Consider the following 14,442-nt stretch of genomic DNA (forward strand, 5'->3'; position numbering starts at 1 on the left):
GTATAAAAATGTAATAATACCGTACTCTTCCATATCGAAGTAGTCGTTTTGGTTACTATATAAAAAATGTGTTAATTTATAAAAACAGAATCGACTAGTGTGCGGAGGGCAATCGCTTGTGACGCAGGGTTCGTACAAGACGAGCAAGACGCGCGAACTTCGAGACGTGTCTTCGATCGACCCATGTGCGGACGGTCTAAGACTATTTAAACGCTGTGGTAATGCACATATTCATAAGAATACTTAACGTGTCATCGACAGAGCGGAAAATAATTACCATTTAGGACCATTATCGAGAGAATAGCACAGTTTGTTAAATCTAAAAACAAAATAGGAAAAAGCGGAAAGCAAGTTAAAAATTTTCTTGTCTTAAGAACAAAGAAAGATAAACAGACACGGATAAAAATGTAATTGTTTTAATATAACCACGTGGATTAAAAGTATTATTACAGCTACATGTCATATGAAAAATTTAACCATAATATAAATATGTTCTTTACAATTCTCTACGGAATACAACCTATTCATTTATAATGCAGACTTACTTTATTCCGATTTTTTTATTGGATTTTTTGACCGAAACATTTTCACTCCTGTATTCTAGATCTGGATACAATGCTGATGTACCGTCAGGGTTAATAACTTCACAATACTCAATATTGTGTGAATCAGAACAATACTGGCTAAACATACACACTATGGTATCAAGAACCACTTTTGCCTAAAATATATAAACACTCTGTAATTATTTCAGTAAGTAAATATATTAAAATATAGTTATGATATAGGTACTCATAGATCAGTTTGCATCGAACAACAATAATCTGCATGTTAAATACAATGAGATATAAACGAAACAGTGGAGAATGGAAAGTATAGGGTTATTCACTATATTTGACCTCCCTGTAAACTGCTTTATTTACAGAATTAGAAAAAAATGTAAAATATAAAAGTTACGCGATTTTTTATGTAGTTTTCGAAGATGATAGTAGAACAACAAAGAAGGTGCAAACAAAATGGCCGCAGATGTTAACTTTGTTAATTTAAATGGAACACCCTGTTTATAGTTACACATTTGAATAGAACGTTCTGTAACCAACATTTCCGTATCAAGTTTGATGGACCTATCTGGAAGAATAAGCGAGTTACTAATTATTTTGTATTATTATTTAGTTAACTGTAATTGTCGTTGTTATTTTAATATTATAAGTTAGTGTTCCAATCCCTACACTAATTTATTTATTACCTATAATATTTTAAACTTTTCAGCTTCCGTGTATCACATTCTAATTAAATATTATAAATTTTAAAAAACTAACATTGATGTCATTATATTCCTATCACTGTCATAGCCTACCATCATGACTGAGATTTATTTAAAATATCTAGTATCTCGCTTATTTTTTCAGACATTCCCATCAAATTTAATTTGGAAATGTTCGTTACAGAATGTTCTATTCAAATTTGTAACCATATACAGGGTGTTCCATTTAAATTAACAAAGTTAACATCTGCGGCCATTTTGTTTGCACCTTCCTTTTTTGTACTATTATTTTCGAAAACTACATAAAAAATCATGTAGCTTTTGTATTTCATATTTTTTTCTAATTCTGTAATTAAAGCAGCTTACAGGGGGGTCAAAATATAGCGGATAACCCTGTACATACGTAGAAGATCCAGATAGGTTCGACAAAAGATCTGACACCAGAGCAGCTCTATAGGGCTTTTCATTCACAGTCATTTGTTTCGAGCTTCCGTCATGTGTCACATAATATTAATATATCTACGTCATACGTTATTGGTATTAAAATGATACAAACCAAAGACGTATGACGTAGATATATTAATATTATGTGACACATGACAGAAGCTCGAAACAAATGACAATCGATGAAAAGCCCTATTAGACACCAGACTCAGTAAAACGCAAATTTAATTAACATACAAACATATTCAAATAAATAACAAAAATAAAATTTACTTCTATACAATACGTATACATAATATAAAAAACGAATCCTCTTAAATGAAACCAACCTGCTGCGGTGCGATGTTGATGTCGGAGAATGGAAAATAAATGTTAGCGGCGTTCTGAAGGGTAGCACGAATGATGGACCCAAATAATCGGGATTTTCAAACTGTATTATTACAAGCAAGGTTCGTCTCGTCGCACAGATATACTCCAGGGAAATAAGTAAGAAATAGACCATGTTCTGGACACTGAAATATCCAGGTAGCTGACAACTTTTTTAGTTACTGTTGACCGATAGGATGAAAACCTACATGTTTCCTGCCTAGAGTTCGCGTTCGTTTTTTAATTATTAACAATTTAGTGCAATCAACGCGATTTTTTCCATTTTTTGCACTCAATTAAAAACCTAAATAGTTGACATAAAATTATAATTTAGTCTTTAGAACATTGAAAAACCTTCAAAATGACGATTTTTGAAAATCAAAAAATTAATATGTCGCTTTGTAAACTGCAAAATACCTGAAAATCGTTATTTATTAATAACTTTTACTAAAACTAACTTAGAACTGTAGTGTTTCACTCAAAGTTGGGTATTGGGGTATATAACAAACCCTCAAAATTTGAGACCGATCCATTAATTAGTTTAAAAGTTATTATATTTGTTTATCCCAGAGACCTTTGTTTTGCAATAACAAATGACAGAAAATAATGAAGGTAGGACAATTCTGCGTATGTCAAATGAAAGTAGAAAAGTAATGCTATCAAAATGTATTAAGAAAAGATAAAAAATTATCTAATATTGTAAAAAATCCTAGTTTGTAAACATTTAGAATAACTTTAAAAATATTGTCCGTAGAAAAATCTTTTTAAATATTCAAAAAGGTGATATTTTACTCAAATTTTTTAAAATGTAGTTCAAATGGTGACTAGTCATGGTAAGTGAAAGGGGAGCTACTGCTTTGATTGCACCAAATTGTTAATAATTAAAAAACAGACGCGAACTCTACAGGAAACATGTAGGTTTTCATCCTATAGGTCAACAATAACTAAAAAAGTTGTCAGCTACCTGGCGGGAGCCGACAAATTCATGTGTTCAAAAACTAAAAAAGCAACTTAAAACTACTATCATTTTCTATATCTTGAGATCTACTCAATGAATTTTGATTTTTCTTCTTTTAATTTGTTTGTACTTTTGTGTACATTACAAATATGCAATTTGTCTAGACATTTATTAATTAATAAACAGTCTATTTTTTAAACAATTAAATTTTTTTTTTCTCAAAAATCCATTTTTTGTAATCATACTATCATTATTAATCATAGAGAAAGTTAAGGTATACTTTAATAAATAAATTATGTTCAACAACTAATTATTTAATAAAAATAATTTATTTGTTAAAATATACTTTAACTTTTTCTGTGATCATTAATGATATGATTAAAAAAATTGATTTTTGGAAAAAAATATATTTTTCAAGAAATGTTTAAACAAATTAGACCCTTTATTAATTAATACATTTATATTAAAATTGCATATTTGTAATGTATGTAGAAATTACATGAAAATTTAAAAAATATTACATACAAATTAAATAATTGTTAATAATTAAAAAACGGACGGACATGAAACGGGTAGGTGTTCTTCCTATAGGTCTACAATAACTAAAAAAGTAGTCAGCTACTTGAATATTTCAGTTATTATGAAAATGGTGTAACAGTGTGAAGCAGCTTCAGTGAAATAACTGTTAAAAAATAACGGCTACTGCTATCGCAACACATCCCTATCTTATACCAGTGCAAATTATTCATAATCATAATTTTTCATTATTAGTAGTATGTAAAACATTCTGTGTTCATTGGTATTTAAAAAGTGATTTTGATCTATTGAACAATATTTTAGCTATTGAAAAATTCAGAAAATTTTACAATTGAACAATATTTTAGCTATTGAAAAATTCAGAAAATTTTACACCAGAAACCTTATATAAAGATTTTTCTAAAATTAAAACTATAGTTTTTTATTTATAACGCTCAAGTCCCCCCTCTCACAAACATTGGCGCACTAATATTACAGCGTTCTGCGAAGCGCGCGGGTAAATTGATTTACCATAATTTTTTAACTAATTGATCAATCGAAATTTTGCAAATTGGAAATGAAAGAAAAACATTAAGGGCCGGTTGTTCAAACGCTAATCAACAATGATCATTACCAAATAATTAATTACTGTCAATGTCAACTTTGTTTGGGTTGTTAAAAAGTCTGTGGAGTCTATAATCAATTAATATAACAATAATTATTAACATAATTAATAATAAATCTCATAATTCTAATTAATTATGTTTTCAGCAACCCAAACAAAGTTGACATTGACAGTTTTGGTGACAGTAATTAAATATTTGATAATGATCATTGTTGATTAGCGTTCGAACAACCGGCCCTTAGGCTATCTTACAGTTATAATAAAAAGACAAAAAAATTATGGGCATATGTACGGTGTGAGCGGAAAGTGAGACTTGCATGAATTTTGTTTTAAAATTATTTAAAAATGTGTAACTAATACAATTTTACCTATAAAACTCTCAAATTTACACAACTTAGCTTACAAACATCTTACTAAACTACGCTTTATTAAAAAAAAAACTCAAAAATTTAATTCAAATTATATTATGTCTCAAAAAAATGTAATTTTGAAAACTTCGTAGTTTTATAGAATTACTACCACTTTAAGAGGATATTACTCTAGCATAAACGGATATATTACAATTTTAAAGGTCTTTTTTTTTAATATTAAGATGTAGTCTCTAAAATGCACCAAATTATTTTACTTTCAAACTAAAATAAACAACTTCTTTTTGAGAAAATTACGAGAGATGAAAAAATGTCATACAAAAAACGAAAAATATCAGTTAAAAAATGTTTGTACAAAGTCATAAAAACAACTTTTGTCTGTAAAACTTAGCAAAAATATATTTAATAACAGGCTTAAAAAATATTAAATGTTAAAAAAATTTTTTTTTGAACTCTTATAAAGTATGTCTGGGTAACTTGGAACCTACAGATATCACATTTTATTAATTTTATACCTTTATATTTCACAAGTACCTTTATATTTCACAATATCGAAAATTGTTATTGAAATGTTATTTGGAATTAAAAACTATGTTTCAATATGCAATTGCATTTAGTCCTGTCGCCCAGGGTGGGGGAGGTCTAACGGCCTCCTTTATTCAGATGGACTTACCCAAGTTTTTTTATGTATTTTGTCCCGTAGAACACGAATTTTTTGGTTAACAGTTGATCCGAATGTCGATAAGATTGTTATAAACAAAGAACTTGAGGAATTACATAACAGCGATTCTTAGCGAAACAAACCTTTTTTTCTATTTTTTTGGGTCATTCTAAGCAAAAATTGTTACAAGTTTTTTTGTAGGATGCATAGTTTTCGAGATATAGTCTTTTTACTACAAAAGCAAGATTACGTAGATCAAAATTTCTGACGTAAGAGCACTGCCAAATCATTAGAATGTGACTTTTCATCATGGCCACGTTAATGTCATTACTTGTCAGATATTTTCTTTGTTTTTGTTTACTTTACAAATAATATCTCTAATTCTTTATTCTAATTAATGATGTCAATCAGTTTTCATTTCTTTCCGAAATATATTAATAATGCGCCGAAATATTTTTAATGTTAATTAAAGTAAATAAACATCAACTTTAAAATTGACATTTCTCTAGCATTTCTTACAAGTGTCAAAATGGTAATATAATAAGAAAAACGTAATCGCGATTATATTGTGAATTTTAGAATTATATTAATTAAATAACCAAAAACATTTTTTATTATTAATAATATAAATTTTATGAATTAATCCTTTAAGTTAAATACTCCAGAAAATAATAATTTTATTTAAATATATAAGAAAATCGTACGCTACTGATCTGACAGTTCTGTGGTGCTACATTTTACTTCGTTTCGTACACAATTTGATTCAAAATATACCTTTAAAACAATACTGTTTTTATAAATACCTACATATTAATATAGCTTAATTTAAAAACTATTGTAATTATTCTTGTGTACCTATTAATTGTGTTTGTATTGAGAAACATATGCCAAATCAAAATGCTTCTTTAATAGATTATGTTGAACAAGAACGAAATAATGGGATTCCCTTTTACCATTAACTGCAGAGAAGTAAGTTAAAGAATTTAGATTTCTTAGATTAGGTTTATTTGAAATAATGTTTCTTATGAATTTTAGCGTTTGCAGTAGTTAGTTTTAAAAATATTAAATAATCTGTTTTAATGATGATACCTACACTATGATAATATTGTTGTTAATTAATATATTTCGGCAAGTAATGAAAACCAATTGATATCATTAATTAGAATAAATAATTATAGATATTATTTATTATAGTAAACAAAAAAAAAGAAAAGAAAAATATATCTGACAAGCAGGGCCGTCTTAAGCATACACGGCGCCGGGGTGCAAGACTCATCTTTGCGCCCCCTTTTGTCAGAAGATTATATAGGTTATTGGTACGCTAAAATTAAAATTAATTAATTATATTTGCTTTCTTTATTTATGTATTAAAACATTGTTTTAGTATTCAAAAAAGACAAATCTTATAACACTATACCATACTTTTTAAAGTACAGCCGGTTCCTAAAAAAACTGATACGACTCTTAGTAAGATTTGATCATGTTGAGCAGTGTATTTGATTGATCTGACATTATATTTATTATGACAGACAAATAATAAAATAAACAAACAACAAACAACTGATTATATATTATGTTAATTCATAAATTGTACTAACTATTAAGGTCTAAATGTTTATATTATTTTGAATTCCTATATTTTATAAAGAGTATATAAATGATAGTTTTTACATCAAATAGATCACATAATTATTGTAAACGTGGATTATACAACAAAACAAATTAATATTCAATTCAGCCCTGTAACTTATTAAAATAAATATTATAGAAGTTTTCAGGGACTTTCAGCCCTCGATAATAATGTAGTCTTTCATTTTGAGTTTAAATTTTTCAAAAATATTTATTAGTTTTCTCAAGATTCGAAAAAAAAATGAATACAATTAAAATACATTGAGAATTTTGACATGCGTCACAATTTTGCATTAACTCAATGTAAAATTCTAAACTGTTGATTCCAGCTTCCCTAATTATTTGACATCAAATGACATGAGAAACTATTTGTAGAGGATTGAAATCTGTATTGAAAACAACTGTTAAAATTGGTCTACGTAATTAAACATATTCCAAAATTTTGTAAAAATGTAATACATTTCAGTTTTCAGCCCAAACTTAGGCCACACACAATGCAATATGTTCACATTTTTGAACTGTCAATATTTTTATTTTATCATCTATTGTTTAAAAACAATACAGTTGATAAGATACCCTCAGTTGCGGAGAAAGTATTAATAATAAAGATTAATAATAAAGTCTAATAACCGTGGAACAGAATAATCTATCTGACAAATTTTAAGATTTGTCAGTGACATTGACAGTATGTAAATATTAAGTATTTATCCTTCAAAATACACTGCTCAATTTTCTACAAAATACGATTCAAGAGTCGTATCAGTTTTTTTTGGAACCAGGTGTACATAATTATATCAAAGTCAACTTTTCTAGCTTAAAGTTTTTAATGCTTCGACGATATTTTTTACTTGCTTTTCTATACTTATTAAAGCTAAGTTTGTTAATCAGTATTGGTCCACTGTTGAGCGCAGAAATTTTTTGATCAATTTAAGTTTAGAAAGCGACCTTTCTCCTGCAGCTATTGTTACTGAAATTGTTAAATATATCCTTAGACATGTAGAAAGGTTTGGGAAAACAGAGAGTAATTTATTAGAATATATTATAACTTAAAATATCGAGTGGAGTTGTGTCTATATCAATAAAAAATTTTGGTAACAATTCTAACTCATAGAGTAAGTAGATCTTCACCATCTAAATAACTCAAATCGGACAACAGATTTAGGAAATACAAGACATCAAAAATGTCCCATTTTTAAGGTGGTGCGTTAATTTTGGTGCTTAGTGTATAAGTTAACTTTAAAATTTTGTTTTGGGTCTAAAAGAGGCTGGACTGCAGCATTGTAATTGAAATGCATTTTTCGGGGACGTGGACGAACAGTTTCAGAAAATTTAGTTTCGCAATCTAGTTCTTTAGCAATTGATATAATTAGCAATTGATTTAATATCTGCTCAAACGCAGTGTCAGTGCGGTTGTTGGTTAAATCTTTACTAATTTGATCAAGCATCTAACCAATAGAAAAAAAGCTACAAAAGAGAAAATTACAGTGGTAATTTTTTTTTCAATAATTTCCCGTCGTCAAGTATGACGTCAGATGCCCTTCGTTGCTACCAAAAATGAACATTCAGTGACATGAATGGCAATTAATGTTTTAATATCTTGTTAGTTAAAGAGAACACCATGAACAGGTTTATCAAATATTCAGGCGAAGATATCAATAAAATATTAGTTGAAATGTTTGAAAAGACAGTTTTATTCATGAAATAATCTTACCGAATTACTCCCTAGCTGTCAAAAATTATCGATTTGTTTTGCCCTCGTGACACTTCGACATAATTTCGCTCCCCTTCAGGTCGTGAAATTAAAACTGTAAAAGTGTCACTCAGGAAACAAATCGATAATTTTAGAGCTCCCGTGCAATTACTACTGATAATTTTTTTCGATAATTTCCCGTCGTCAATATTACGTCAGACGCACTTCGTTGCTACGCAAAAATACATTCAGTGACATTAATGACAATTAATGTTTTACAACTTGTTACAGAGAGCACCAAAAACAGATTTAGCGAATATTCAGGTGAAGATATCACTAAAATATTAGTTAAAATGATTAAAAAGACAGTTTTATTCATGAAATAACCTTACCGGATTACTCTCGAGCTTTCAAAAATTATCGATTTGTTTTGCTCTCGTGACAGTTTGACATAATTTCACTTCCCTTCTGGTCGTGAAATTAAAATTGTCAAAGTGTCACTCGGGATACAATTCGATAATTTTAGAGCTCTCGTATAATTACTACTGATAATTCTTTCTAAAACCGCCGTCCACCTTTTTCTTTTGCATTCAACTGCTGCTTGATTGACAAAGTCTCCTGTATGACTTTCTAGTAGTCTTTTTTTAGATCTACAATCTACATAGAAATTAAGTGACTACAACTTTTCTCGTGTCTTTCTAAAAACGTAATGAACGTCTTTCTTGTCGTAAACGAACGTATAGAAGAAAATTAGGTCTTTGAAAATCAGCATTACACATAGCTCCCCAAACGGCAATTATACTTTTGTCAACAGAATCGGACACACTGATAATTTTTACAAGATGGTGATTCATTGTCACTCGACAGTCAATATTGGTCAAAATAGTGTACACGTCACCTTTTCGAAATTATTGTCGGAATAATATAAATGAGTTTTGTATTTTCATTTGCATATCGTAGGTGTTAAGCATTAATAGCCTTTGTAAAAAATACCGAAAGTGCACTTTTATGTTTTTGTTATTTTTAGTTTTTTTAAGGGCAAAATGCTCAAGTTTGAGCTTAGCAAGTGTTCGGCTTACGCCCCTTGGACTTGGCGCCCGGGTGCCTCGCACCCCTTGCACCCCCGGGTTAAGACGGCCCTGTGACAAGTATTGACATAAACGTGGTCATGATGAAAAGTCACATTCTAATGTTTTAACAGTTCTTTTACGTCAGAAATTTTGACCTACGTAATCTTGCTTTTGTAGTAAAAATACTATAAACGCGGTTGAACTTTCAAAATATCGAAAAATTGCAATTTTTGAACCCGAATAACTTTTGATTAAAGAATAAAATAGTAATTCTGCTTACCGAATTTGAAAGTTCATGTCAAATTATACCGGTTTTGATTCTTTGCATTGCTAAAAATTAATTTCTTTATTGTTAAACAAAGCTATAAACACATAGTGCTTGAGTAATTTTTTCAATGCATCTCTCGTTTAAAATAGAACGAGTAGGCGCGCCTACAAACAGGCCATTTCTACGTATCATGCATTAAAACGCATGTATTGGACACAGGTCAAAACGCTCAAATCTATTTATAATAGTAATATGTAACATTACGCCTGATATAAAATAATAGCTATTTGTATAACAAGGGAGGAAAGTGCTACTTTTCCTCCCGAGAATGAAGTTTACTGCCCGACGCGTAGCGGAGGGCAGTAATCATTCAAGGGAGGAAAAGGCACTTTACTCTCATGTTATACATATGGTTTTTCCACCTTCCTCAAATAACAAGTCAGTTTTTCATTTTTACTTAATTTATTTATGTAACTAACGAACAAAATTTATTAGAACTAAAACTAACAAGTACGTACAATATAACTGTCAACTGTCAAATATAAGTCAAATTAATAATGTAAACATTGTTAAATCAAAATAACAATTTACTGTTTTTTACCATTCTGCAAAATACAGATAATATTTATAAATAAACGTTAAAATGTATAGAAACTTACGTAATAGAAAATAGATATTGTACAGGGCGTCAATAAGTTACATTTCATGAATGAAATACCATGACGTCACTTTTACTTTTCCTCCCTAGGGAGGAAAAATATTTTCCTCCCTAGGGAGGAAAAGTACAACTTTGCTCCCTACAATCAGGTCCGGAAAAGTATACTTTCGGTAGAGGTAGGTGGAAATAGTTATTGATGTACCAAGTCAGTAAAGTTACTCTTTATCGAACGAGTCTGATATTATGAGCAGAGCGAGCCTAGCGAGCGAGGCGAATAACAGACGAGTTCGATAAAGAGTCTTTACTATTTTAACTATTTAGAATGGGAAATAAGTCACAATATTATTAAAAAGAGTCTTTACTGACGTGGTGCATACAAAATTTTATCGCCAACATAATTTGATATTGGTTTTAACACTTACTTGCAATTTACAATTTAAGAACTTATATAAGAATAATTTCATGACAGTGATGACAGATAACTTTTGCAAGATGGCCGCTTTCGATTTCTAATCGATTTAGTTCGGTAAAGTTTTGATTGATTGTATATGAATATAATTACAAAATACTACAGAATTTCACATTTTGACACAAATTTAATTAACAATGTCATAAATTTTGTACAATATTTTTAATAATTAAAGTAAATAAATTGTAAGTTAACTCAAATAAATAATCGATATATTATGTCTCACCCCGTGTGGGATGCGGGCCGCCCAAGTAGAATTCACCCACAGTATCTCCTGACTTGATCGTAGAAGGCGACTAATAGGAGCAGTATTCCGCTGTCCTCTTCCTTGAAATCCTGTCGACACCTAACCCTCAACGACCAAACCCCGATACCCACCTCCAACTCACCCCGCGTGAGATTGGAGTCCTTCTGCCCGTGGGTGAATGGCAAGGGCCGTCTGGACGTGGGGGAAGCGGGGCATGTATATGTCGCGCAACCTATCAAACTGCGTTCAGGACGTCCAAACCAGACACGCACTCCTATAATAAACACGCACTCGCACGAAGGAAATGTCGTTGCCACCTCCAGGACCACTACCCCCTGAGGCTTGTCTGGAAGCTACAGTCGGCAGCCCCGGCACCAGACTCGGGTGCGGAAGGCCAATAACCTACCCATCTTAAATATTATATTATTACTGAAACTTTGGTAGAAACAAACCGGACGGATCAAATGTTGACGACTTTGGCATCACCGAAAACACGGACACGATTTGGTTGCTGGAATGTAAAAACACTGTATGAGATTTCTAAACTGGCTCAAGCAGTAAAAGAATTAAACAGATATAAATTAAGCTTTGTTGGTCTATCGGAAGTAAGATGGTTGGGCAATGGTGAACACCATACCCAAACAGGAGAACTTCTATTATATAGTGGTAAAGAAAATGGAAGTCACGAGAGCGGAGTGGGTCTTCTACTCAGTAAACAAGCCAAAAAAAGCCTCATTTCATGGAAACCCATTAATGACAGAATTATGACTGTCAGATTTTATACCAGATACCGTAAGATAACAGTTATTCAGTGCTATGCTCCTACGAACACATCTCTCCTCGAAGATAAAGACATTTTCTACGAACAACTAGAACAAACAACCCAACAAGTAAACAAAGGCGATATCCTAATAGTGATGGGCGATATGAACGCCAAAGTTGGAGAAGATAATATTAATTTAGAAACCGTAATGGGCAAACATGGCCTGGGAGTGATGAATGAAAATGGAGAGCGCTTTACAAATTTTTGCTCCAATCACCGTTTAGTTATTGGTGGAACCATCTTCCCACATAAAAATATTCACAAGGTAACATGGACTGCCCCTGGTCATACCAGAGAAAACCAAATAGATCACATCGCCATATCAAAAAGGTGGAGATCATCTCTTCTTGATGTACGAAATAAAAGAGGAGCAGACATCGCAAGTGACCACCACCTGTTAATTGGTACCATTAAAATCAAGATGGCAAAAAACAAAAACAAAATCACAAGAAACACCAACAGACCCACATATAACCTGAACAAATTAAAAACTCTTCCAGGAAAACACATGTTTAGGGAGGAGCTTCAAGTAAAAACAAGAGAACGTGAAGTAAATAGCTGGGAAGATTTGGCAAATGTTCTGACAGAAATAGCTGAAGACAAACTGGGTAAAAAAGAGAAAGATAGAAAGGAATGGATATCAGATGAAACTTGGAATCTTATCGAGGAAAGAAAACAACGAAAAAAAGATATCTTGCAAGCAAGAACTGTAGAAGAAAGAACGAACCGACAACAAGAATACGAAACACTAAATAAAGCAGTTAAAAGGAATGCAAGAAGAGACAAAAGAAGGTGGGCTGAAGAACTGGCAAAACAAGCAGAAACAGCTGCACAACACAACAGGACTAGAGAGCTGTACCAAATTACCAGACGATTAACAAAAAATGGGCCCAACTGTTCGAACATTGTAAGATCCAAGATAGGTGAATTACTTACTACAACGGATGATCAAGTAGAGAGATGGAAAGAGCACTTTCAGGAGATGCTAGGCACGCCCAGGGATAACGCGGATGAAATTGTCGAAAACCCGCAGAATGTAGACTTGCATATATCTTGCGAGTCCCCTTCCAAAATGGAGATAATAACAGCTATCAAATCTCTGAGAAATAACAGGTCCCCGGGAATCGATAACATTGCTGCCGAACTACTTAAAACTGACCCGCATCTAACCGCTGAACTTTTGCTCCCCATAATCCGAGAGGTGTGGGAAACAAACCGCATTCCAGCGGGCTGGAAAAAAGGTAATATTATTAAGCTTCCAAAAAAGGGCAACCTCACACTGTGCAAAAATTGGAGAGGAATAACCTTGCTTACCGTCATAAATAAAATTTTTACGATCATCATACATAAAAGATTAACAAACAAAGTTGAATTTCGAGCGAATCAAGCAGGTTTTAGACCAGAATCTTCCTGCATAGATCACATTAATACAGTGAGGGTAATAATGGAACAATCGGTTGAATGGAACACACCTCTATACATGGTCTTTGTCGATTTCGAACGTGCCTTTGACAGCCTGTCTCATGCTGCTATATGGAAAATTTTAGAGCTAAGAAACATTCCTCATAAAATAATTTCCATTATAAAGTCACTGTACACTGAGGCGACGTGCAGCGTGACACACAATGGGGTCAACAGTGACGAATTTGACGTACTTACTGGAGTCAGACAGGGATGTGTGCTTTCTCCGTTTCTGTTTAACATAGCTCTGGACTATGTTCTCTCCAAACTAGACTTCGACACAAAAGGGATACAATGGACGTTAACCACACACCTAAGTGATCTGGAATACGCCGACGATATCTGCCTGTTAGGACAAAGGTTCCAGGATGTGGCCGACCAATTGGAAACACTATCCACTGAGGCCAATAAAATAGGTTTAAAAATCAATATTGGTAAAACCAAGTCGATGAGAACAACAACAACAAGGAACAACACGCTATTTAATATCGACAACAAGCAGATTGAAAATGTGGAGAACTTCACGTACCTTGGAAGTGTCATAACAGAAAGCGGAGGTACAGAAGACGATATTCGTATGAGGATACGAAAAGCTCAACAAGCTTTCAGCATGCTTAACCCTGTTTGGAGGTCTGGAGAATATACTACAAGGACAAAGATCCGAATATTCCAGTCAAATGTTATGTCTGTTCTACTCTATGGATGTGAAACCTGGAAAGTGACAAAATACCTTACAGACAAATTGCAGGTCTTTGTTAACAAATGTCTACGAAGAATTGTTCGTATTTTCTGGCCAAACACCATCAGAAACGAAGATCTGCTACACCTGACCCAACAAAAGAGGGTAGAAAATGAAATAAAATACAGAAAGTGGGGGTGGATAGGTCACACACTCCGAAAAGATAGTTCCAGTATTGCAAAAAAT

General features: G+C 32.0%; 1 protein-coding gene across 1 annotated transcript in view; it reads right to left on the bottom strand.

The window, feature by feature from the left end:
• The window catches only part of LOC126884323 (phenylalanine--tRNA ligase beta subunit), a 97,905-nt gene that overhangs the window by 28,758 nt on the left and 54,705 nt on the right, over positions 1-14,442 (bottom strand). The window contains exon 6 of the mRNA XM_050650262.1: positions 546-721. Coding sequence (XP_050506219.1) covers positions 546-721 — 176 coding nt within the window. The remainder of the gene's footprint in view (positions 1-545; positions 722-14,442) is intronic.

This window comes from Diabrotica virgifera, chromosome 5 (genome assembly GCF_917563875.1).
Source record: "Diabrotica virgifera virgifera chromosome 5, PGI_DIABVI_V3a".
In the NCBI taxonomy this organism is placed as follows: domain Eukaryota; kingdom Metazoa; phylum Arthropoda; class Insecta; order Coleoptera; family Chrysomelidae; genus Diabrotica; species Diabrotica virgifera.